Here is a 25684-nt window from a genome sequence, read left to right on the forward strand (position 1 = left end):
GCAAGAAGATTTCTAAAGTTAAAAACTTTTTTGTTTTTTTGAAAACAAAAAAATATTTCTTACTGAAACATCACAGATGTGTTTAAGATACTACTGTCTGTTCTGAGAAAATCCTATAATCTTCTGGCTCCCTCTAGGGTTTGTGTGGAGGAAATGTCAGCTGCTGAGTGAATTTAGTGATTCTACTGGTCTGGACAGGTGCGCCTCACAGAGCCGTTGAAAAGGCACAAGAGGTTTTCATTTAATTTCATCACAACCATTTACAGTTACTGCGCAAAGTCTTCATTATGTTTGGCTCCTCAAAATATACACATTACTTTCTATCCATTGTGTCCCATCCCATCCCATCTTGTCCTGTCATGATCATCCTTACCTTGGAGGTGCGTCTTTCTGAGCGTCCGAGGGAGCTGCGTCCTCTCGGTTCCCTTCTTCCCAGCGTGTCCATGCCCGATGGAGGTCCGTTTGGAGGTAAACCACCAGCATTTGCGGCTCCCCCTCCTGATCCTCCACCCACTCCTCTCTTGCTCTTCAGAGTCTGGGTTCCGCTGCGGCCCGCCCCATTCAGGCTTCCACGGGAGCTGCGGCTGAAGTCCGACGACCTGAAGTAGCGATACGGCCGGGCCTTGAAGGTGGGTGTCGGGGAGGCCGAGCCGGCGGTGTAGCGGCTCAGCTTGATGTCGGTCTGCGTGGCCTTGATATCATCGATCATGGTGCTGAACTGGTGGATGAGGCGCACCAGGGCCATGTCGACGCGCTGGCTGATGGCCTGGCAGGCTGTAGTGAAGTCACAGTGGAATGTATTGTAGTGGCGGCGGTTGAGGTCGTGGAAGGAGAGCGGGGCTGCGGTGGGGCCCTGAGGAGCGCTGGTTGACTTCTCCATCACCACGGCATTCACACTGAAAGTCTCAATCAGCAACGCTGGCTTGAACTCAAGGGGAGGCAGGTTCACCATGCCTTGCCTTAATATAGAAGAAGCACAAAGGGTTAGCAGATAATTTCATTAAGAGAAGAAACCAAGGAAAAAGGCTTCAAAAAGCCAAAAAGCAGGGATGGGTAATGCAACATGTGCCTGTCGTGTTTTAGGACAGTTTTACCTCCTGGATCGCTTGTTTTTGCGCTCCTTGGTGGTATCAGAGTCGGCAATGTCTGCTCTGAGGCACTCGAGGTTGCCGGAAAAAGACAGGTGCTCTCCAAAATACATCTTATAGCTAAGCGGAGTGGTATCTTGGGCCTGGATGCCTGTGTAGCTCAGTAAAGGCTTAAAAACAACCTGAGGGGATGAAAACAGACGATCAACGCACAGAAAAGAAGATATTTTTGTAGACACTTAACTAAAAGCTTTCTATCCGTCTGACATCTGCGTATGAAACTAAAATAAAACGGTGAAATAAGGAAATGGAAAGCCCAATGAATGCCGAACGGTATGAGACAGGTGACATTTATATTAACACAGAATGATTCCTTATCAACAGACCCGCTCGATATTCAGCTTTTTCTAACTCGATAAACAAATCGGACTAATTGCAAATCAGTGTGAATTAGCTTTTATCTGCTTTAACGGCATCAACATAAAAAAGCCTAATTTAAAAACCAATTTCTGAACCAGTTCTAAAACTTATCAGTGAGCAGCAGATATCACACAAACTACCTGACTAATTCATGTCTAATTATAAAGTGTAAAAACAGATTTAGAGACAAACCTGAGCATCAGCCAGCTGAACAGCAGCTGGACACTGGTTCCCCTCTTCAATGTCGGCCATGTCGTCCTGGCTCGTGCTGTGCTGGGAATGCTGGGAGTGGGTCCCATCGAGGGTGTTCTGGTCACTGGACAGCACTGTGTTGAAATCTGAGGCCGAAGGGATGGTGGGCAGGTTACACGTCCCACCTGAGGGTGTTTAGCGCAGGTTTAGGATCCACGTGGATTAAGAAAAGCCGGCACACGTACAAGCAGCAGTGAGAGAGCAGAGCACTTTACCACTCCAGCTCCTCATAAAAAACATGTTGGAAAGAATTACACAGACAGCAAGAGAGAACGTTAAGTGGAACTTTACAGCCATTTAATGCACAATTTGCAACTGTAAACAGCCACATCACACTTACTTAATTTGTTTGTGAGAAACTGCTGCAGCTAATTTGCTGTGCTGTCATTGGCTCACACTTGGGTGACTACATAACGACGAACTTAATCATCTTTGGCACAAATCCGATCATTACACACTTACAAATGTATCCACAATTGCGAAGGTAACAAATGTTTTTCAGTCATTTGCATGGCTGATTCCAAGTAATAAACTGGTATTAAGAGAGAGTGAAACAAAATGCAGAGTGCTGCAGTTTGTAGCTTAGAAGATGAGTGGGAGTACAGGGTAACAGAGCGAGGGATAGAGCGGTGTTGTGAGGAATAAGAGAAATTTCAGGTCACTAAACTGAGAGTGTGTTTTGCAGGAAAGTACCAGTGAGGAAACAACATGAGCTTTTCTTACACAGCTTCACGCTGAGAGAGGCTAACAGGCTACCACATGACTTGAGGTGTATAGACTTCAAGACTCACAAAACAAAAAGGAGTCCTAGTACCACATAAAAATAGAATAGTAATAATAATCCTTTAATTGTCCCACAAGGAGAAATTTGGTCTTTGCAATGTGAAGGTTTTGAAAATACCTGAAATAGCACCAGTGGTACAGGTAAAAAGACAAGACACACTGGGGGCAAAGCGTCTGTCTGTATCTTATATATAACTGTTATACGGGTTCATCTTGGCACACCTGGATTACAGCCCCTTATCTACCCGAACAGAGGCATCGTTACATCCTTCCTCAGTAAAAATCTTTACTCCGGCTCCTACTACATCCATCAGAGGACGCTTTTTAGTCGCATCACTGACATTTCAGTCCTACATGTGTTCTGCACTTTGAGACAATGATGAATTCACACTGACCAAGTGGATGTTGCATGCCCAGGCAGCATTTTAATCTAAACCACACAGAGCATTTCCAGTAGTGAGAACACTTGACTTGGATATCTGTTGTGTACTACATGTAAGAAATGGCAACAGGGGCCTGGGCCCCGCCTTGTTTTTCTGATACGATCCAGAATTCAGGTGTGAGAACAGTTTGAGAGGCTTATAAGAACAAGACTAAACACAAGAAGAGACTAGCATGATGAATTTAAATTAATCACTCTAATTGGTGGGAATTCACAACTTTGGAGAGGCAAGAGACAGTAAAGCCTGATGGAGTTTTTAAGAGAACAACGACTCATCCAAATATAGGTCACATCTGGCTTAAAAAAACTAAAAGACAAAACAAAACAAACAAAAAAACAAACAGCCAGAAATTCAGAGCTGAGGCTTCAGAAACTGTGTAGAGCCTTTTCTCATTTCATTTTAGTCTCCAATAGCATGCCATACTTTTGTAAAACAAACTGGTTTCTGTCTTTTTTTTTTTACGAATTTTGCAGACTTTTGTGCTAATTTTGCAAATCGTGCAAACCAAAAAGGGGATGCAATTTCCAATTTTCTTTCATTGCAATAAATCAAAAATATCTCTCTAGTATATATGAAGGTGGTCTGGATGGCTAACAAACTAATGGGGGGAAATCACAAACTAGCTGCTAGTCAGCTAATTAGTTCAACAACACCATCAGCACAGCACTCAGTGACTACTTAGCCCTGACCTCCTTCTGGACTGTTATCTGGCAGCGGTTGGTACTGGTAGCAGGGGTTGACAGAAGAACCCAGTGAGGCTACTGAAACAACATTACAGAAAACTTTGAACTGTTACCGCAAGAGTGAATATGTTAATAATTGTTTTATCTATTCCAATATCATCATAACAAAAATGCATAAAATAGAGCATTATATAGCAAAACAAAATCATCCTCTATTAAGCTCATTGTGTCTCACCTGTCTGTAGACTGTTGTGCTGGGAGCGGTTGACCGGAGACTCCTGGACTCCAGCCCCCGTCTTGTTGCTCACAGCGTTGGACATCCAGTTGTAAAAGCTGACAGAGGAGGGCTCCGACAGCAGCGGGTGCTCAGTCAGCATGTCTGTCCCTAAACAAGGAGAGATTGAGAGTATATTGCATCACGGAACAGACTACAAAAACCTCGACATTACACTTGGATTGACTGCTGTTCATGCACAATTCATCTTTTACAGTCAGCACGTGGATAATGCGTATAAGGAGGTGTTTCCACAATGTTCCCACTTTCACACCTTAAAAACATATTCTAATCTATTTTTTACAGCTTTTATTTCTCATCTTTGTCCTTCTTGGGTTTAAGTGCAAATCTCTCTCTCTCTACATATTTGTTCACAGTGAGCTGGTGGCGGATTTAAGAGCACGCCGCAGTTTATTCATTACTGACATTGCTGAACAGCAGAGGTCACTGTTGGAACAGAAATGCAACTAGATTGTTTGAAGCTGTGATGAAAATCAAGTTCAAGCTAATGATCGACTTTTACCAGAACCTTCCCCATACTGCAGTTAGCAGCGGTACAACAAAATAGCAGTCGAGTGCGAGCACCTGTGCGAGTGAGCGAGCTGCTCTTGGTTGCGGTGGCGGCAGACGGCTCGTTCCTCTGGGGCGTGCCCTCCAGCAGATTGTGCAGACTCCGAAAGCTGCCCGTCAGGTTGCTCAGAAGGCTCTCCTTCCTGGGGCTGTCCTTGGCTGGCAGGCCTGCGCGGCTCACATGGGCGGGTGAGTCAGCTGCTGTGTCACCGCTGGTGTAGCTCAGCGACTGGTAGGGATGCGAACCCTGGGTATGACAAATGTACAGATTGCTGAGAGGAGTTTGTGTTCACACTATATATAATTTTTTCCTCAAGCTGCCAGAGCCCGTTCTAGTTCAGCGACAGGTGGGATAAACTTCGTCTGGCAACATTATGAACATGGCTGAACCTAAAGCTGAGGTAATACTTTTTAGACAAAAGAGCCGAGTTGTCTAAAAAAGAAAAAAAAATACTGTATAAACACATCACACTTTAATTTAGGAGAGAGGAAAATGTCACCTCGTCACTCAGTGTTAAGCTCTAATCCCTCCTGGCTTTCCAAAAGCAGAATCACCTTCATACCACAGTCAAGACAGCACAATCAGTCTGCAGTGGAGAGCTACTACCTTTGCAAAGTGTTTATGTAAACCAGACTATCATTATGCAACCTTGGATTTTGAAATGTCAGAAAAAATAAAACCAAAAAACAATGACTCTCTTCAGAGAGTCATTGAATCTCTCACGACAACCTAAAATTCCTCATTTCATCCAACCGACAATCCAAACGTGTGAAATCCACAATCTCTGAAGATTTTTTTCATTACAAGAAAGTACGTCCATCAGTTGTGCATCGTCCATCTTTACAGCCTGCTTTGTATACGAATGCATGACATAAAACCGAAACTCATACCTTTATTCTGAGCACAGACTCGTTGTGTGTATGCGACTTGGAAAGTTTCCTCATGATCTCCACTCCGCTCACAGGACCAGAGTTGGCTTCCTTCGGTGGGGGGCGGCTGCATGCTACCTCCAGCAACATCGTGTGTTCACTCACTGTGGCTTAAAAATAACAACACAAAATAAAACTCTGAAAAAAAAAATCCTTTAAAGAGGTTGAACAGTCTGTCACTCAACCCCAGAGCTCCTTTCAGCAAACTAGTGGTATCAGTCTATAACACATCTTTGCAAACACTGACAAAGTAAAGGTCAAGAGTTTCACAGCCCATCTGTGGCAACAGATGGGTGCCTCACAATATTATTAGCACTGTGAAAGCTGTAGTTTCCCACCTGCATCGAATTCAAATTCAGCTCCATCCGCGCTGGTGTCACTCTGCAGAGCAGCTCCATTGTCCAGTCCCAAAATTGTGTCACCCTGGTTCTGCTGAGGCTCCTTGGGTTTGGTAAGCTGGTTGGGCCTCATCAGACCAATAGCCTTGAAACCCTGAGTTACCACGATGAATTTCATCCACTGCCTGGCCAATGCTACCAAACCTTTCTTTAGAGTGACCAGGGCTGGAACCCCATCATTCTGGGGTAAAAGGAGAGGAGAGATCAGCGCCACTGTTTCACACTCACAACAGATTCATTTAAATAATGCAGAGAAGACAAGAGAAAAGAGACGTTTGAGGCTACACTACACATGATCATGTTATGATCCTGCAGCAGTGCAACAGAAGAGAAGGGCTCGTACTAACCATAGTAGCTTCCTCTATGACGGAGTAGTCAGCTTGTTGCAGGTAGCGGTGCAGGATGTTACAAAGCATGCAGGAGGGGTTCTCGTGGAGGTAGCGGGCTCGTTTGGTCACGCGGTTGTACTTGCTCCTGATCGGGATGTGGATGCTCTTTTTCTGTTGGGGATTGAGAAATAAATAAATAAAAGCATCTGTTGCTGGGAATTATAACGGTTTTAAATGTTTTTTCCATTATATTAAGGTCACTTAAGAAAATGTTTTGAAATAGCAATTCAACCAGGAGACCCTACACTCCTGATGTATACACATATGTGCTCCTAACCTCCAGAGCCTCGGTCATGATGCAGCCCATGACTGCACAAACACGTAGCGTGCCCTCCATGTCCAGTTTCCGAAGTGACGATTTGAGCTGGTCAATGGGAACCAACCAGGCGCCAATGGCAGGTGTGGCTGTGCTGAGAAGATTCAACTGCCTATAAACACACACAGACACAACAGTCACCTTAATAACCACTGCTCATTACAACCAAAAATATAATCAGACTTCTGCAAAGTTTATAGGTTAAAAGGCACTGCATTTAAATTAATATGCCTGCAACTGCAAGTGGTTAAGAATTGCTTTGTTTCTTTATTTTCTAGTGCAGATGCCAAGCACAGTAGGCTAAATAATGAGGAAATTCACAACTCAACTTAAAACTAAAAGAGAATGACTAATCAGTTTATCGTGTTTCAGACAGACGATGATGAAAAGTGGCTGACGTAAAGAAAAGAGCTGGTGTGATTTTAATACAGCTTTTCTGTACAGTGTATAGTCATACAGGCATCACAGAGCCCTACCTGGAGATGGCCTGTGAGGCGGACCGCACATTGGTGGGAGCAGCAAAACTGAACCAGATCTCTCTAATGGTCAGTTTCATGCTGCTGGAGTCAGGCGGTGGGGGCATGAGAGGAAGGTCTTTCTTCAGGTCGTCTGATTCGACCCCTTCGTCCTGCAGAGCAGAAGTGAAGAGGATTTAACAGGAGGTAATGGATTTATGGCTCTCCTCCGTGTAGAGCTCCATTTCCTATCACAGATCATTTTTCAGATTCAATAAAATGTATGCAAGGTTGTTGTATCTTTTTTTCTCGTGGGTGAGAAATAAGTTTGACTTTTTTTTTTTGCACATATCTGAACATTAATTTTATTGTTTTAACTTTCATGTGAGCAAAACAAATCTGAATCAGACTGTTGTCCATTAAAGACAGCAGAGCTTTTGCACTTTTTTATGACACTGTTAGCTTGTTGCCTAGTTGTTCAGGATAAATTCTATAGTGATGATACATATCCTGCGAGGAATATGGAAATGAACACTTATCTGACTTTGATTCGGAGCATTAAAATGATTCTGACTGAAATCTATTTTCAGAAATAAAGCCCCTGTGAGGAACCTGCACAGTGCTCCACTCCCTCTTCATCAAGAGCGTGGGGGACAAACTGTAGATACATGTTTTTCACAGCATTTGTTTGTTCCTGCGAGTCTTCCATAAGAAACGGTGCAACAGGATCCTACTGTTTGCTTTTTTTGGTTTATTTTTTTGCCAGATCGGAGCTGATGGCACTGCAAAACAGTGTTTGATTCTGAAGCAAAGTCAGACTGATGCGTTTTTTGCCAGCTTCACTCGCTTTTCGGTCCTCGGGCTGTTTCATGCTTCTGCAGAAAAATTTAAGCATCACATCTGGAAACACCTGTCGGCTGTGAAAATTCTGCCTGCCTGCTCAAGCAAGATGAACATGTTGTGTCTTGCTGTTTCTCACACTTCTGCCTTTTAGATGAATATCTCACTTCTTCAGTAACCTCATCTTTTCAATGCAGCTGCCCTTCAACCCCCTTACAAATGCATTATTGTTACAGTTTATGATTTTGGTTAAACTTCCTGTTATGCTGTTTATTACCAGAACCACTTTGGTATCACTCTTTATTGTGCAGTGGCCTATATCTTACTGTCATGGCAATTAGTCGTTTCACCCTAACCAAAAAGCCATCAGAGTTATGCTCATTTTTTTAGCCACTTCACAGGTTAGAAGACTTTCTGGTTTCTCACCTGGTCGTCTGAGTCTGAGTGCTCATTAACATCAGAGGCTGGACTGACAGCATCATGTGGGAGGTTGTCATCAGACATATCAGTACTATAACCGCTTCCTGTCTGAGAGCCGGTTGAACCGTTGGACTTTGACATTCCTGTCTTCCCTCCCACGTCTGAGCGCCCCATCACACCGAACGCATTGTAAAGAATAGCTCCTGACTGACGGCCCCCTGCAAAACAAGTGTAACACATTTATAAATGGCTACAGAAAAGCCGTCATCTAAATCAGAATATTCAGATTTCCAGGAGCAAACTTAGTCAGGATATATGTTTAAGGAGCCTGCATTGACTTACCTTTGACTGTGAGATTCTCAATGCCACATTCAAACATGATCCAGCCCCATTTCTCCAGAGATGCGGCAGAACGGCCCAGATCGCCTGCTGTTGCCTGGGCATCAGTTTCATCCACCAGTGAAAACTCCTCCATTTCCTCCAGGCCAAAGAGAACTTTGGACTTCTCAAAAGGAATTGCTGTGATAGCACATGTGCCAATATCTACAGCTGAAGAAGAAGTAACACAACTATTAGAAAATGCTACAAACCTTATAAAAACAACATGTGCTAAAATCCAGCGAATCTTGATAGCGAAGGTCAAATAAGAGCAAATCTTTCCACATTGTTACACAGCGTTGTAACAAAGAGGTTGGAGTGATGTTCAAATAAGACTTCTGTTCTGCAAAGCCAACCTGTGGAGTCCAGGCCTCGGAGCTGGCTGTGGATTCGGTGGATATTAAGTCTTGCAGCAATCTCTTTGCCTTTCTCGATGCCAGCGTTGGAGCGCAAAGAGCCCGAAGACTGAGGCTGCATCTTAGTGGCTGAAGCGTACTTCTCAAACATGACAGAGGGTCGGCCATGCTCTGTGGTGTTGGGAGTCTCTTCTACAATTCCCCTGAAAGCAGCAGCGGAAAATGTGCATGTTAAAAATCTTTATAATGTAAATTTAGTTGATTTCATACTCTGCACATCTCCTGTTTTTAATCAAACAAAAAAAATCTGAATTAGGTTGAATTCTTAAATCTTACTGACCTAGCACTCCTAAAATAAATAAATAAATAAATAAATAAATAAATAAATAAATAAATAAATATATATATATATATATATATATATATATATATATATATATATATATATTTATTTATTTATTTTATTTTTTATTTTTTTTTTAAAAAAAAAAGCAATCCAACAACCAAACGTGATGGAGTGTGTCAAACGAGGATATTTGCCCCGGGCATACACACTCCAAAAAGCTTAGTCACTGTAAGACTGTAAGCACACAAACACATACAATGTCATGACAAGAGCTGGAGGCATTACCTGTTCATCCTGAACTGGGTGGCAATCCTGTCAAAGCATAGTGCCACTAGAGACACATGTGTGACACTCTTACTGGAGCAAGATGGTGACCCTTCCTCTACAGAGGCCTGCAGGAGGCAAAGGTTCACCTGCACATAAAAGACAACAAGAGAAAGAAACACAAATCCAACTTGAAGTTAAATGCTGTGTGGGAAAAACATTGCTCTTCAAAATCAAACATTCAGAAATACTTGTGTCCAGAATAACAAGTATGATAGTAGTCATTTAAGTAGTCATACACATTCCATTCAGAGGAATTGTAAAATGCTTGTATAATCTAATGGCGTCTGAAACTTCGGAAAGGGCCATGTTTCTAAATCTATAGCTCCACAGTAAAATGAAAATAATAAACAAGCAGCTAAATAACACTAAGCTGTTATTAAAATACTCCACATTAAAATCAGAAACTACTGCATATTCATTGTTTCAGTATAAAGGGATCTGCAGTAGTGCTCATGATTCTGTGCTTGCTCCCGACCCCTTGTGGCTAGAGCATATTTTTTAGGACAGCCACTGGCCTCTCATTATTCTGGGTCACAGGTCTCACCTTGGGGATGGACACGTTGGCTTGGAGGCCCTTGATTTTCACATTATCTGGTTTGACGGACAGGTCTGTCTGGCCATGGGAGATGTTTAGGGAACCAGGGGTCGTGCCCTCCGTCTTGGACAGCTTATGCTCCTGCTTGCCTGTTTGGCTCTGTGCGGATCCAGACCCAAAATAGAGGGACAAGAGTCAACAGGCAATAAACCCCGCTTCTACTCACTTTTAAGCTAAGGCAGAGATTTTATTAAATCTCTCAACATTTTAAATGTTAAGCTGTTGTTGCTCTGCGCTGTGACTTGCTGTACTTACAGACTCAGTGACGGTAGATTTGCTGATCTGATAGGCTTCATTGAGGACTTTCCCGTGCAGGTCATCCAGAATAGCTGCTGGGTGTCGGATGCTTGCAAAGTGGGCCATGGACTCGATGTACCTGAAACAAACCAAGTACACAGAGCTATTAGAAAACTTCTAGTTTTATAGAAAGAGTTGATACAAGTTTTATCTATCTGCAAAAAACTGTAAAGGCTCCAAACTGAACAAGTGATTAATGTCTTTTAGAACATTTCCAACCCAGTGCTGCTGGCCTCTGGCAAACTAAAGATTCCCACTGCTAAACAATCAAGAAAAGAACCAGACTCTGAAGCTCTGTCAGCAGAATTTTAGATCCAAGTTTCATTGTGCAGAGGGATTAAACTGGCTTAAGGTCAAATCTTAGCCTCAGTCTAAAAATAACCGGAAACTAAGAAAGTGCAGTGTGAGAAAGAGTTTTTTGGCAGTCATGAGATTATCTTTATAATCTGGTTTTTCAGACCAGTATTAAAAACCCATTTCTAAAGGAGATGTGGCTAATGAGGCAGCCTGACAACAGAAATGTTCCAGGCCAGCTAACTCTGTCTGATAAGCGTCGTAACTACCTGTCCAGGGATTCAGCCACAAGAGGTGTGAGCACCACGTTGATGGCTCCTTTCACCTCCACAATGGCAGTGGTTCTGGTCTGAGCTAGGGGCTGCTCCAGAGACCAGTCATCTGTGGTTGTGTCCTCATCGGTGTTCTCCATGGCCCTCTTATCCAGGGGTGTATACGGGGTACTGTAGAGATATGAAGAAAGCTTAAAGCAAACATAGAAGAAGCTGCAACCTCAAAGGACTGCAACTTGTGTGTTGTAGAGTATAATTAGTAATGGTGGCTGACACATTACTGGCTGATAAAAAGAAAACAATGCCATGAAGCTGAGCGGCAATACAGTAACTTCATAATTAAAAGTTATTGGAAAAATCTATGATTTTAAAGCAAAAAAAAAAAAAAAAAAAAAAAAAAAAAACAGCCCACACGTTCCTATGAGAATTTTTCAACTGATAATGATGAAGGTCAAATACCTGTTGTTCTCACCCATCAGCTGAACACCTCTGTCTAACAGCAAGCTGGCTGAGAGGCCGTGCTTTATTACCTGTAATGTATAAGAAACAGGCCCATTCTTAAACTGATGGTCTGAGTGAATAATGGACATAGAGGCACAATGCCAGCATTAACAGCATTACAGAGGAAATAATACATGTGGACTGAGTCAGTACTCTCACTACATGAAGACTAATACTATTAAGATAAAGACCTTAAAGCTTGGGATGGAGAGCTGGTCAAAAGAGCCAGAGCTCTCCTCGCTGGTAGGCGTGTCCAGATCAAGGGGGCGATGCAGCGAAGACTTTGAGGTTCTTTTATTGGTGGGTTGTTTGACAGACCAATTTGAGACCTAGCAGAGGTAAAGTTAAATATAGGGATAATAATCAAATCATAATGTCAGGCTATAGATGAACGAATTTTCCATCAGAATTTACCTGGTAGTGGGCTAGGTAGTTCTGGTAACACGCCATGACGTGAGGCTGTCGAGTTACCGGGCCCGGTTCCGCCATCTTTTCTGCCTCCACTGAGCTTTCCTCCTCCATTGCCAGGGCTGAGACAAAGGAGGCCTGAGATGTGTGGCTGGGCAGGGGCTGAGGCGGCAGTGGAGGGAGTGTAGGAGGCATCGGCAGAGGACGTGGTTCAGTGATCAGCTCCCCATTGAGAACGTACGTGAGGGGACCCTCAACACTGTGGTAGATGGAGCTTCGGCTGTGGCAGGACAAAATATGAATAAAAAGGACTTAAATTAATTTGTCAAGTGATTAAAAAGATGTCAGTGTTTTGGTGCAAAACGGTCTTTCATTTCATCTAAAAGCAAAAATCCTTTGAAAGCTTAGTTGTGAACCAAAATGTTGAGAACGTCTGTGTGCAGTTTTATGCTCTTGAATTCAGCTTTATGCTTTCATAGTTTCCACGAGTGAAACTTTTCACGAGAGCGAATTGATTATTTATGTTTTCGTGGACGCTGTATCAATCAAAAAAAGCGTGCTGAAATCAATGCGAGGGCAATTTAAGGCAGCAGAGAAATGAGGAGGTAGTTTCAGAACGAGAGCGAAATCCAATTTGCGAAACATACCTGCAGTGAGTGGCTGCCGTGGATCAAACATCTCATTTGTTCAAATCCCCTCCATGACGTTCAGCCGTGCATGTATGATTGAATCGCAGTAATAAAATAAAGCTGCACCGTATTCAGCTTCAGGCCAAGTTGCTTTACACATTGATATTTGCAACTAGTTTGGTATTAAAGATAAAAATTGCATAACACGGTTCAAGTATTCTAACTCATAGTTGAATCGAGCCATTTTACAATCATTGTAAAGATTGAAGGTCTTCTAGTTACTTGTTTTTAAAAGGTCTCTGAATTTGCTTCCAACTCCAGCTACCTTCAAACTTCAAGTGAAACCACTCATTCTCTTGGTGTATTTCAACAGAGTTTGAATCTTAACATGTACAATATATAAATTCTTTACAACTGCTCATTATTATTATTTAAAAGGGGCAGCACTTTGAAAGAAATGCAGCAAGGTCAGAACTTTTCTAAACAGGTCATTAATTCATCTGCTCTTAGAGAGGAGAAATGAGAGACTCTTTGATGTTACTGTGAGCTGTCTTCAGTCTACCATCTCCTTAATCCCCATGCTTAACCTTGTACATGATCTGACCATGCTCTTGCTCTCAAATTTTCAAACTCTTTAACTTTGAGAACTTTTGCAAGCTTCCCTGGGGCTTAGCGACATTTGGAGAATATTGCAAGCTCCATTTTCTAAAGTATGTCATCATCTCATCTGACCTGTAGTTCTCCATGTGATACGGTGGCTGCTGAGGCTGCTGCATCTGCTGCCTCCTCTTCTTTTTGCGTCCTGGGTAAGTCCCCGGTCCCTCGTCAGCGCTGCTGATTGGCTCAAAGTCCTCAGCAGCGGAGAAGTAGGCCTCGCTGTCGGCCACTGACATGCTGGAGTCGGCAGAGCGGTACTGATGGAAGGTGTTCGAGTCCGCTGATGGCGTGAAGGGAAAGGAGCCGTAGCTTCTACGCTGATGGGGGGAATCCAAGACGTTCTCATCGCTGCGGGAAACCTCGCTGCTGAACTGCACGCCTCCAGACAACACCGGTGGCGGCTTATCTGTGAAAACGGCCGCCGACAGGCTCTTGGTGCTGCCCAGCCGACCAGAGTGCACAGAGGACTGACGCTTGAGAGGAGAGCAGAGGGGTGAGCGCACTGAGGAGCGGTCCTGGGAGCTGTTGGGTGAGACCGGTGATACTTCTGGGACTTCCCCTAGGGTGCTGCAAAGAAACCGGGGAAAATGCAGCATTCAGGAGGCATGACAGCAAATATATAGAGGGAAAACTTCAACACTTTATATCTAATACATGAACATAACTAGAAGAGTTCAATATTTGGGGTTCAGAATTTTTGGACCACAGTAAATTGCATGAATGTGCTACTCACTCAGCAGGGCTTTTGCCATTCATGGGGAACACGCGTTCCTCTGTGCTTGGCGAGGGGGAATCTCTCTCTCCTGCCAGTAAGGGTAAGGCAGCACTGGAGGAGCTGTTTTCTTCAGAGGAAGAGGCCGAGCTGTGGGATCGTTGGGGCACCTGGAGACTCAGGTGTTGCTGACCATGTCTCTCAGGCAGCTCAGGAGGCAGACAAGGAGAGTGTGTGTCTGTTTTCAGTCCAACCGCCTTCCCTCCTAAATGAGAGGGATTAAAAAATGTATGTACATCAACATATTGCTTATCTAAAACACCCTCAGTCATCGAACCTTGGACAGAAAAGGAAACGCATTCTTCCTGCAGGGTCTTGTTTAGTCAGAGAGGTTCCATTTCGTTTGCTTATGAATTAAAAAGATTGCAATTATTCTTTGTTTTTTTCCTTAAAAGGAGAGTTGATAGTAGAAAATAAAGAATAAATCTTACCATCCACTTTGGGCGTTTCCTTTGTAATGATACACTCCCCAGGCTGTAGCAAAGATTGGCCGTAACACATGTCTGACTCGGTGCTGGATGAAGAGAATGCAGATGAGGAGGAGGGCATCAGATCTTCTAGCTTGAAGAAGTCCAGCCCCATGTTGGTACCTCCAAAGAACCTGCAGCCACCGAGGCAGCCACAGCGGTTCCTGTTTCGCTTGTTCCGAATGCTGGCATCCTCTGGCCACAGGAACCAGAGTCTGAGGAAAAGAGGAGTGAATAAAATAAGAGAAATTGAGTAAATAAGAAAAATAGTTTTGGGGCTCTCTTTCTTAGCTGAAAAAAAAAAAAAAAAAAAGGGGGTTTCTTTCCCTGCTGTACGCCTGATTTTATCCAGTCATTCATACTGGGACCTTGACAATAAAATGTACCTGTAACATTTACCTACAGTAATAATACACATGCTGGAATATAAGACTGAAAACAAAGCACTTCACTAGCACTGGTTCCTTAACAGATTCTTAATTATTCCATTCAGAATCACAGCAAGTGACCAAAACTCTAGTCTGATATCATGTTTAATGAGTCAGGATACTGTAAATGACGAAATACAATGAACAACATGTAAATGAGTTGAATAGCTTCACAACTGTCTCAGTGACACATTCTAGAGGAGTGTGATTCAAAGTGTGAGTCAGTCCCCCTCTGAAAAGAAATGTCAGCTTTTACATTCTCCAAAACCTGCAATTATTACTGGTCTCCCATTTATCTCATGGGTGCTAGTGACCGCACTGCTGGAAAGCTGAGATAAAAAAAACAAATTTAACTTTTTTCTTTTTTTAAATAGTGGCTTGGAAAACAAAATGCTTAGATTTGTTTTCTTCTACCTTTTGGTTTGAGCATCGTGCAGTTCCAGAAATTGCCTCTGCACTTCACATTTGGCTGGGTGGTCAGCAGCCAGGGCAATATCTGCCGTGATGAGGTTCAGGTTGACTGCACCCGCCTCCAGCCAGACAGAACGTCGCAGCAAAGGCGGCTGACCGAGACCCAACGGCTGACCCGGACCTTGACCCTGTCCAGCCGGCTGCAGCCTGGTCACTTCAGCGTGTTGTTGTTCAATGTACTGCCGGATGTTTACATCCTGCACCACAGCGCTGATGCCCTCGCCCACTGCCTGGTTGTGCAGGTTACAGTTGGCTACACGAATAATGCCCGTCTGGAGGTGGGGAAGAAGAGAGAAAACAGAGAAGATCCTCAAAAAGTATAGAAAAAGAAACATTCTGAAGTTAAACAGTTATAGCTTCAGAGTTTTGGTTTTTTTACGCTCATTACCTTGATACTGGCAGCACAGCCATGCTCGACAATGAAGAGGTCAACTCCATCCATGGCCAGGCGGGTCATGGTGTACTTCAGCTCCTCGGATGTGCGACAGTGACCGGGGAGGCAGCTCAACTGAAAGACAACCATCATTTAGTAGCAGAAACTTTTGAACCTTTACTAAAAGCCAAGCTGCTGTTTAGTGTTAGACTATGCTTTAAATACTGCTGCACAGCCTGTAGACACAGTGGCTTAGACACTAATGAGGGCTTTTAGGCAGCATTTTCAAAAATATCCTTGTTAGTATTCGTATACAGACAAGACACTTTGTGAGACATGTTCCATCATTTTATACATCATGGTGCTGTGTATGTACAGCTGTTCCAAGCAGATAAATAGATACGGGTTAGACTTTTTTCTCAGACTTTGTTTTTCTGTGAGAAAAAGTGCACTTTCTGAGTCATGCATCATTAAAGAAAGGCTCAAAGTGGTCTCAGTTTATTTTCTGGTCTCATTTGAACATTTCATTTCACAAAGGACAGCTCGGACCAGCATTCAAATCTCACAAAAAGCAGCCATCAGCCATAATGATCTAATTTAGCAGCTTCCAGTAAGCAATTCAGACACACGACTGCTAACTAGTTCAAACCGGAGCCTGACAGCAGAGAAAGTGAAAATGTGTTTAGAAATGAGTCTCAAATATCACGCAGTATTTCATTGTATGCTGTCTGGCTGCACCTTGGCATCGCAGATGCGACGATCAACACCGTGCTGGCAGATGACAGAGGGCTTGGGTTGTTCTAGCTGGAACTCCCGGGAGAACACGTGGAAAAGGAAAGTCTTAGCCCACTCAATCATGCTGGCCACCTAAATAATCACCACGAAAAACAGTAACAAGAAAATAAAATAGATACAGTGATTACGGGGGTTTGAAGCATGAAAAACATTACAGCACAGCACACTCTGACAAGCTTTTAAGTAAAAATTTGCACATTTCTTTAAAATTTGCAAACGCGGGTTTGATTTCTACTGTACTGGTGTTTAATTCCAGTTAATAAAACAGACTCACACACCTGTGGAACAGTGACCCTCCCAGTGAGCCCCCCAGCCTGCATATCAATAAGCCATGCATACTCCAGTGTGTCACTGCCCAGAGGAAGGCCCTGAGCGGAGAACATGGCATGGGCCCTCATCTGTAGGCCAGACAGACTCAGGTGGCCGTCTCTCAACACCCCATCAGCTGTGGGACGCTGTCACAAAAGAAAGGATTTGCACTTACAAAACCATCATAAATTGATATGACACGATGCTTTTTTTCCCCCTAACGTGTAACCTGTGACAACGTTCTTTAATAAGCCTCCAGATTTTCCGTATTCCAGATTTAAAGAGTGCATATTATCTAGCCAAGGGAGGGAGATGAAAACACATTCTCTGTTGAGGATTAGTGAAAGATCTAGCCAAGGGAGGGAGATGAAAACACATTCTCTGTTGAGGATTAGTGAAAGTTATTAACTCAGCAGCAAATAGGATCTAACACAGCTAAAGATTACAAATTCTGTGCAGTTGCACAATATGCAGCTGCTTATGTAAATATGCGGCTATAGCAAGTAGGGCTGAACGATATATCGCATTTGCGATAATATCGCGACATGATCAAGTGCAATTTTCTAACCGCAAAGGCTGCGATTATACTCTGGACATGTCCAAATTCATGGGCTGCATCCTCCTGAGGCCGCATTTGTAGACCGATTACGTCACAGCGACGTGCCGAAGGCTGTCCAAATTACTACCATATCCCAGAATTCATAGCGCGGCCCAGCCAAACTCCAGTTTCCAGCAATGGCGGCCGCTACTAAGTTTTAAAATTACTCATACTAATCTTTCTGGGTCACAAAATAAACTTTTAACATATTTTCAGGCGAGAAAGTAGTTGTGTAAACATCAAATATCTGCTCGGTTTATCAAGATATCCCATATTTGCAAAAGTGCTTCGACGTTTTCAGAGGCGTCTGCTACCCACCAGCTCGACAGCTAGCCGGGAGCTCGAGGGTTACTGATGCGGCCGAGAGCGGCACAACTCCCGGCACATCATTTTCAGATCACCGCGGAGTTTCGCTGCTCGGGTTAAACGTAATATATAAGTCACTTAGACAACCTAAAAATGTTATTGTTGGGTTTTTTTCAGTGTTTTGTTTGTTCGTGAGTAAATCGGTTTGGCTGAGATTAAAGTTATTAGATTAGATAAAATAAAACTTTATTAATCCCCCGGGTGGGTTCCTCCTTGGTTTTCACACAGCTGACTAAACGTCAAACAGAAAACTTATTAAACAGAAGTATGAGACAGTCGAGAATTTACACCAGTGTCTGGTTATATTTTAGATAGCAAGAAGCAGACGGCCGAGTTTATTAAACTCCACCGAGACAGCGGTGACGCTAATCAGAACTAGACCGTCCAATTTCACGCCTTTAAATTTTAAAGGCGTGTTTGTGTGTGTGTTTATACAATTGCTATTATGTTTGCACTTTATGTGTAATGTTACTGACTGCAGAGATCAGTAAGATGTGTGTATTTTTTATTTATTAGTTTTATTTATTTAATATTATTTTTTAATTGAATGACTGTCTAGTAGTTCACAGATGTCGAAAAACTGAGTGTGGTAAAGCCACTGATTTTTTTTATGTATATTTCTGCAATCTGCACATTGTACTGACTTTCATTTTAATGTTTACACCAGGGTTCCTTGTCAGCACTTTATGCTCAGATGTTTGTAAGCTAAAAATAAACTATTGTGTATGTTCAAATATACTGTTGTGATTGAAGAAGTTAAATAAAAATGTCAGTCATCAATTCATGCATCACCTCATGTCATCATAACAGAGGTCTGTCTTCCAGGAAAGAACAGTTTAAAATTAATGTAATATAGTATTGGCCATACTATATGATGTATTGCTTGTCTTTGTTTAATAATACAGAAGACAAAGACCTTAAAAAATAATCGCATATCGCATCGCAATCGCAATATTGGGGCAATTAGATTATTTTCCATAATCGTTCAGCCCTAATAGCAAGCGCGATTCACATTATGCAACATCTACAGCAGCTTTTATGGTTTTTGAAGGACTGAATTGCCCTTTCAGCCTAAATTTTTAAAAAAAGTCAGTTTGTTTTTTTATTGCTGACTCAATTAAAATGCAAAGCCATATAGTTGCTTGACTTAAGTGGTTTCAAGTAATATCTGAATAAATTCAAGTTAATAGCAAAATTGCACTGAAAATACTACAAAACACAACTGCTGTCAGTTTAAAGGAAAGAGTGAAGAAATGGCAGAATTTGTTTAAGTTAAAGAACTTTGGCCAAATGTGATTAGTATGAGAAAAGTAAATTACACCAGCACCCTGGACGTCTCAGTTTATTGTCCACATTTGGGTAAACAGCTTTTGAAAAACACCTTCCAGTGTGGAGATTTTCACAAACTCAGTTTCTGCATTTACATGTGGACATGACAAATAAAGACTTACACCTCTCCTTATCTGACTTTGCACTGTGTTACTGCTCCATCAGGCTGCCAATAGGCCAACATTTCTTAGGGGTTATATCATCACCTGTTGTTTCCTTGACAGAACTTGACAAAGGTGTTTGGATTTTCATGAGGACAGAGATTCTTAAACTAAAGCTGTATATCTATATTTAAAAAGAAGAAGAAGAAGAAGAAGAAGAAGAAGAAGAAGAAGAAGAAGAAGAAGAAGAAGAAGAAGAAGAAGAAGAAGAAGAAGAAGAAGAAGAAGAAGAAGAAGAAGAAGAAGAAGAAGAAGAAGAAGAAGAAGAAGAAGAAGAAGAAGAAGAAGAAGAAGAAGAAGAAGAAGAAGAAGAAGAAGAAGAAGAAGAAGAAGAAGAAGAAGAAGAAGAAGAAGAAGAAGAAGAAGAAGAAGAAGAAGAAGAAGAAGAAGAAGAAGAAGAAGAAGAAGAAGAAGAAGAAGAAGAAGAAGAAGAAGAAGAAGAAGAAGAAGAAGAAGAAGAAGAAGAAGAAGAAGAAGAAGAAGAAGAAGAAGAAGAAGAAGAAGAAGAAGAAGAAGAAGAAGAAGAAGAAGAAGAAGAAGAAGAAGAAGAAGAAGAAGAAGAAGAAGAAGAAGAAGAAGAAGAAGAAGAAGAAGAAGAAGAAGAAGAAGAAGAAGAAGAAGAAGAAGAAGAAGAAGAAGAAGAAGAAGAAGAAGAAGAAGAAGAAGAAGAAGAAGAAGAAGAAGAAGAAGAAAACAAACAAACATATATGTGTGTGGACACTAGGGCTGTGCGATATGACCAAAATCTCATATCCCAATATAAGACATCTATCATCCCGATAACGATATAAATTTTCTGTAAATATTTTAAAATATTTTAAAAACCACAAAGGTAGACATGAGTTGCATAGTATTCACCAACCAGTGATTAAGATCTACTTAATGTATCAAATTAGCCTGTTGTGACGATACTTAATCTTAGCTTGTATAAAAACAATCTGAAGGTTCAGCTGAAATACTGAGAAGTTGAGCAGATGTGCTCTAATGCTGTTTTAACTTCAGTTATTCATTTATGTTTACTCACTATAGCTGCATTAACATGATAAAGTGTAACTCTGTGCTCTCCTGCAGGACAGCCCTCTAAATAGGAATGTGGTCTGGGAGTCCAAAAATAGTGTAGCACTAAGATGCAGGTGCCTTGCGTCACTGAAAGGCGTAGAGGGAGTGAAATAGAAGAATTGTTTGCTGGAAATACACAAAGATGGGACTAGAAGTGTCTAAGACCAATCAGATCTAGTCTAATACTTATATATTTAGGAAACTCCATAAATCACAGGAGCCCAGCGTCAGCAGGTAGGTGAGTCTAATACCTGGTAGTTGTCACTGACAAAGATGTGAACAGGGGACAGGAGCAGCTGAAGCTTTGTCTCCTTGTAGCCCTTTTTCATCTCAAAACACAGCCGCTCCAAGAAGCCGGATGGAGCTTCGGGACCCTCGCTGCTGCAGTGCTGTAGAGCCCAGATACAGTAAGCAAACATACTGAGTCATCAGCACAGACACACACTGATGGAAACCTACTGATCAAAGATAATTAATGTATATTATCGAAGGTATACAATCTGTCTACCTGATGCAAATTTACATTCTTCCATTTTTCTTTTACCAATTAAAACACAATATTTAGTAACTGATTACTATACTTTAAAAATGGCTTATTTTGTTCGTCTTACACTTGACTGTTTCCCACTGCAGTGAGCAAATGCTTCATAACCATATTCTGTGCACTAACTCTGCTCCCCACCCCTCGTTCTCAACTACTTGTGTCATCAGTCTTACCACTGGCAGCCGGCCGTGAACTTTGTAGAGGTTAATGAGCACGGTGATGTCCCAGGGCCGCAGGTCAAGGGGATGGATGTCTGAGGTTTCTTTATGTTCGCTGTCTTCCATTCCCAGTGGAGACCAGCCAAGGCCCGAGGAAGTAGAAGTGGACAACACAGGGCTCGACACGGCTTCCTCGAAGTCTGTGTACATGTCATCCTCGCCAAAATAATTTTCCTGTGAGAACAAAATATGAGGGGGATTAGAAAATTGTTTAAAAAAAAAGGGCAACTTTTTCATGATTTCATTCCTCTTATGCTTACTTGGTGCTTATGTTATGAAGTGTCTATTAATAAATTGGTTCAGTGACTACATAGTAAGTCATAGTAAGAATTTCGGTACCTTGATGGAAATCAGAGCTCGGAGCAAAGGCCCATAGAGAATTATTTGAGAATCTGGTGACATTTCCATTTCCACATGAAGTCTGTCAGGGGGCAGCTCTGAGGGGTCAGTGGTTGCCCGACTGTGGGGCGCTGAAGCAGATGTGTGAGCCACTGAGGTGTGTTCTGGGGGCCGCAAAGCCGATAGCATGGATTCCTCCATCTCAGAAACTGGGAAAATAATCAGAGCGAGGTAAAACAACAGTATCTACACACGAATGTAAACAATGATGACAGATTTTAAAGAACTCATACTGAGCAGTTAGCTTACATGACTGTTTGAGTTGCTCATCAGCCTTCTGGGGATAAATGGGGTGCCAGGTGTAGTCAATGATAAGCAAAAAGTTGGGCACACTCCAGCAATCTACCCAACCAGATCTGATGTAAGGACGAGAAACACGGACACTCAGAGCACAGTCATAATGCTTTATCACCATTTCAGATGGATTTTACACTTTATCGTTTGCTTCATGACCCGTTCATCCGAGGACACAGCAGACGCAGCAAATAGGTCACGCCTGATTTCTCGGTAGCACACAGCGTGCCGGCTCAGAAAGTATTCGATCGTAACCTCCCAGGGGGTTATTGGGTGTCTGACAGTGCTGCGCCTGTGGGTCATGTATAATAAATGATCTGGATGTTGGTTATCATGTACCCAGTGCACAAGGCATGTGCATGTGCTGCCTAAATAGCAAAGGATCTTTACAATCTCTTTAAACTCCCACTGACCGAGTGGTTTACACATTTGCATAACAAGCCCAGGCTCAATTCCTAGTTTGTCAACACTAATCTCACACAGCTCTAATGTGAGCAAAACACATAACCTGATGAGTTTTGACAAGTAAAGCATTTACTGTACAAAATATCACAATACAAGATAAATTTGAAGCTTGATAAATAGGTAAGTTAGCTTTTAAACCTTGCTACACATCCATACATACATCTTTGTGGGGCTAGGAGTCTAACCAGACCTTCGTCTCCTCAGTCACCTGCACCAACCCCTCTAACTGGACAGAGACTTTCCCATGACAGCCAAGAGACAATATCTCCAGTGTATCCTGGGCAGGTTTGCCACAACTGAAATACCTCATCTGGGGGGCATAGTACTCAGACACCTGAAGCACCTCAGCTGCCTCCTTTTGATGTGGAGGAGCAGCTGCTCTACTCTGAGCTCCTCTCGAATGACCGAGTTCTTCACCTTACTGCTAACCGAGAGCCACAGATACCCTTTGGTGAAAGCTCATTTCAGCAATTTCTTTCTTTCGGTCACTACCCACAGCTTGTGGCCGTACACGGAACAATGGATTGACCATTAATCGCAGTTTCTCTTTTCCCGCTCCGCTCCGCTCTCTCCTCTCCACCTCAGACCAGTACAATGCTTGGGTAAGGCTTACACATATAAGAACATTTAGATAGTACAGCAGCAGCACCCCACTTCTTTATGTCATCAGAAGAAAACAACATCTGCACAGAAGGTAGAATCATTTTGGAAACAAGTGCTGTGACCAGATGCAGGTAAGAATTGAGGCACTGTATTAAAACAAAGCTCCGTGGGGAGAGAAAAGGATAACAGTTGATGACAAGAACAGTTTGCTGCCTTTTTAAAAATGTGGGTATAAAATCTTTGAGGTTGTTCCACAGCAAACAAAACAAAAAGGAAAACATGTATCACGCCATTTCTGGATTCAAATCTTAATTCATGCAGTGAATAAACTAAAATAAATAAATAAAAAGAAATGGCGTAAAGAAAAAAAAAGGAGACCTCAGAATCCCCCATCACCTACTTCAAGAAATACAAACTGAAGCTTTTGGAACAGCCCGCGCATTACTCTGCTTTGAACATCACTAAAAATTTGATGTGCAGCCCTTAAACATGTGCATGCAAGACACCCTAAAATATCTCAGAACACGAGATATGCAAGTAAGAGTGGTGATATTTCCTAAATTGAGAATAGAAACACCCTCGGGGGTTAAAACAAAAAAAAAAAAAAACAAAAAAAAAAACGGAGGGTTTGCGAGATGTGATATCTGTAAACTATCCACGCTTTTACAATTACTGTTCATGAAATAACAAGATATGACTGCAACAGTGCAAGGCTTATTTTTAATTTTTAATGTCTGTATTTACTACTTTTGACTTAAATGGCACACAACTGCAGCTTCATCTTGCATAAGATGTATTCATGCTTCTCAAAAGGTCCCTTTTCTGAGTAGAAACGAGCTCCATTAAAACAAAGTCTACTTCATGTCACTTCAAACCAACATGGCAGCAACAACTGATCAGACCACAGCATGAAAAGTGCAGGTTAGTGCTACTCTTACTTGAAATTACCACCTACTATCTTTTTACCTCAGAAGTAAGAGATGTTACGGTGGTGAGTCATCATACTCTTTGCTAACGCACTCACTTTGTTCCCCCACAACTAGAGAGAAATGATTCCTGGCCTTAACTCACTCTGCGTGGGTGATGTTCCTCCACCTCGACTTGGCGGCTTTGGGAGGAGGAGCTCCTTGATTCTCCCCCGGCATGAACATGTCTGGGGGCAGCTTCATGTTCTGGTAGTCTTTGGCCAGGGTGAGCAGGGGGCAGCGGCTCGGATGGCACTCTGGCAGGGAAAGTCGCATGTCTGTATCTTCCGCCTGAGGAGGACAAAGTACGCGAACATTAATGCACCTACACATCTTCTGGAGTCACATTTGTGAGTAAAGAGCAAATAAATCTGTATCTATAAAATACTGCTTTGAAATGTTTTTTAAACAAGAAAATCCTTAACAACTACATAAAAAAATAGTTCTCTATTGGATATTTATTTTTGGAATAAACTATAAACCGATTCACTCACCTTTAAGCTGAAGCGGGTATGGCAGGTGGTTGGAACAAACTCATTGAAAGGCAAAGTGAAGTCTATATTGAGCGTCTCGCCGCAGGCTGCTAGGTACACTATAGAAGATCAATAATGCAATTGATTAGTTTGCTGTCCTCCTAGGATTAAGTAGAGTATACATATACTGTAAGATGTATCATGACTTAATAGAGTTAAAATGCCTTGGACATTAGCTGCCAACGTTAAAGAGGTACTAAAGCGTCGATTGCCTTCGTGCTCTACCTGGATGTTTTTCTTATACTTATCTCACAGCATAGACACGACAAGCATAAACAGCAGGTTTATTTGACACACTGTAGAACTGTATCACTGTTATTACAAAGGCTCTGTGTTATTTCAAATACACATAACTTCCTTTAAAATGACACACGCAGAAAGGTACAGGACATCGTTAAACACATTTGCAGTAAATATTCAGTATGAGGTTTTTAAACTTCTAGGCTTATCTAATTAAGCATCTAAAACGCCCTATCAATCTCATCTTTTTATAACCGTACAGTACCCTTCATTTCATTTTAACTACTTTAACTTGCCGAGAATGAATGCTCGACCCGTAAAGTGACAGTTACTCAATGGCTGCAGCACCTCCAGAAAGCACAACTGCTCAAGATGTTTTTTAAACAAATTAAAAGTGATTTCTTGAAAACATTTCATTTAAAATGAACATCAGCTGTTCGGTGGATCTGTCTTACCATTCTCCTGTTGTTTGGTGGAACAGTCAATCCAGTTGTGTTGGTTTGCTGCCCAGATCATCTCAAACTGATGGAAAAGGATCTTGAACTTCCAGGAATACGGCACAAAAGAGTAGATATCGGGGGCGCTGTCACTCGCCCAATCCTGGATCAAATCTAAAAAAGAAAGGGAAAAGAAAAAGTGATTCTCGTAGACACATTTCTTTCAAGATTGTTTGGGATTTCCTGATGTGTCAATACGCACATGGCCAAATAAAAGAATCTGAAATCTTGCTCACCAGTGAAGAAGCTTTTCTGGGCGTAGATGAAATGGTACGTGGCCTTGTACACCTCAATCTCACACTGCCACGACTGGGGCATGTTCCATACCCGGGGGTAGCTGGCTATCACGTGGAACTAAAAAATAAAAAAATGGGAAAGACAAAACAAATTTTAACCTTTGAGGCGCCTTGTGTGTATGCAACACTGGTGTCTGCTTTGGCTCCGCTCTCCTTGAATGCTGAAGGAAATGTAATAACT

The 25684-nt window shown here is 42.2% G+C and overlaps 1 protein-coding gene across 2 annotated transcripts in view; it reads right to left on the reverse strand.

Moving 5' to 3' along the window:
* bltp1 (bridge-like lipid transfer protein family member 1) overlaps positions 1–25684 on the reverse strand; it is a 76347-nt gene that overhangs the window by 37512 nt on the left and 13151 nt on the right. Inside the window, exons 14-49 of one of the 2 annotated variants that reach the window (XM_085441437.1) lie at positions 25444–25561; positions 25166–25321; positions 24432–24529; positions 24044–24228; positions 21860–21966; positions 21551–21759; positions 21167–21385; positions 20701–20838; positions 16906–17082; positions 16571–16699; positions 15848–15967; positions 15403–15731; positions 14525–14775; positions 14055–14298; positions 13397–13888; positions 12042–12315; positions 11819–11956; positions 11586–11656; positions 11124–11297; positions 10519–10639; positions 10213–10362; positions 9627–9754; positions 8996–9198; positions 8604–8810; positions 8268–8479; positions 7023–7174; positions 6508–6658; positions 6189–6341; positions 5782–6022; positions 5405–5553; positions 4529–4760; positions 3905–4054; positions 3676–3747; positions 1701–1885; positions 1095–1270; positions 374–959 (exon numbers count right to left, since the gene is read on the reverse strand). In XM_085441437.1, the coding sequence (XP_085297563.1) occupies positions 374–959; positions 1095–1270; positions 1701–1885; positions 3676–3747; positions 3905–4054; positions 4529–4760; positions 5405–5553; positions 5782–6022; positions 6189–6341; positions 6508–6658; positions 7023–7174; positions 8268–8479; positions 8604–8810; positions 8996–9198; positions 9627–9754; positions 10213–10362; positions 10519–10639; positions 11124–11297; positions 11586–11656; positions 11819–11956; positions 12042–12315; positions 13397–13888; positions 14055–14298; positions 14525–14775; positions 15403–15731; positions 15848–15967; positions 16571–16699; positions 16906–17082; positions 20701–20838; positions 21167–21385; positions 21551–21759; positions 21860–21966; positions 24044–24228; positions 24432–24529; positions 25166–25321; positions 25444–25561 (6897 nt within the window). The remainder of the gene's footprint in view (positions 1–373; positions 960–1094; positions 1271–1700; positions 1886–3675; positions 3748–3904; positions 4055–4528; positions 4761–5404; positions 5554–5781; positions 6023–6188; positions 6342–6507; positions 6659–7022; positions 7175–8267; positions 8480–8603; positions 8811–8995; positions 9199–9626; positions 9755–10212; positions 10363–10518; positions 10640–11123; positions 11298–11585; positions 11657–11818; positions 11957–12041; positions 12316–13396; positions 13889–14054; positions 14299–14524; positions 14776–15402; positions 15732–15847; positions 15968–16570; positions 16700–16905; positions 17083–20700; positions 20839–21166; positions 21386–21550; positions 21760–21859; positions 21967–24043; positions 24229–24431; positions 24530–25165; positions 25322–25443; positions 25562–25684) is intronic. The other variant, XM_085441438.1, reaches the window with a different exon arrangement.

This window comes from Copadichromis virginalis, linkage group LG19, assembly GCF_057382275.1.
Source record: "Copadichromis virginalis isolate Kocher_CV1m ecotype Utaka linkage group LG19, C_Virginalis_male_GT1.1, whole genome shotgun sequence".
NCBI lineage: Eukaryota > Metazoa > Chordata > Actinopteri > Cichliformes > Cichlidae > Copadichromis > Copadichromis virginalis.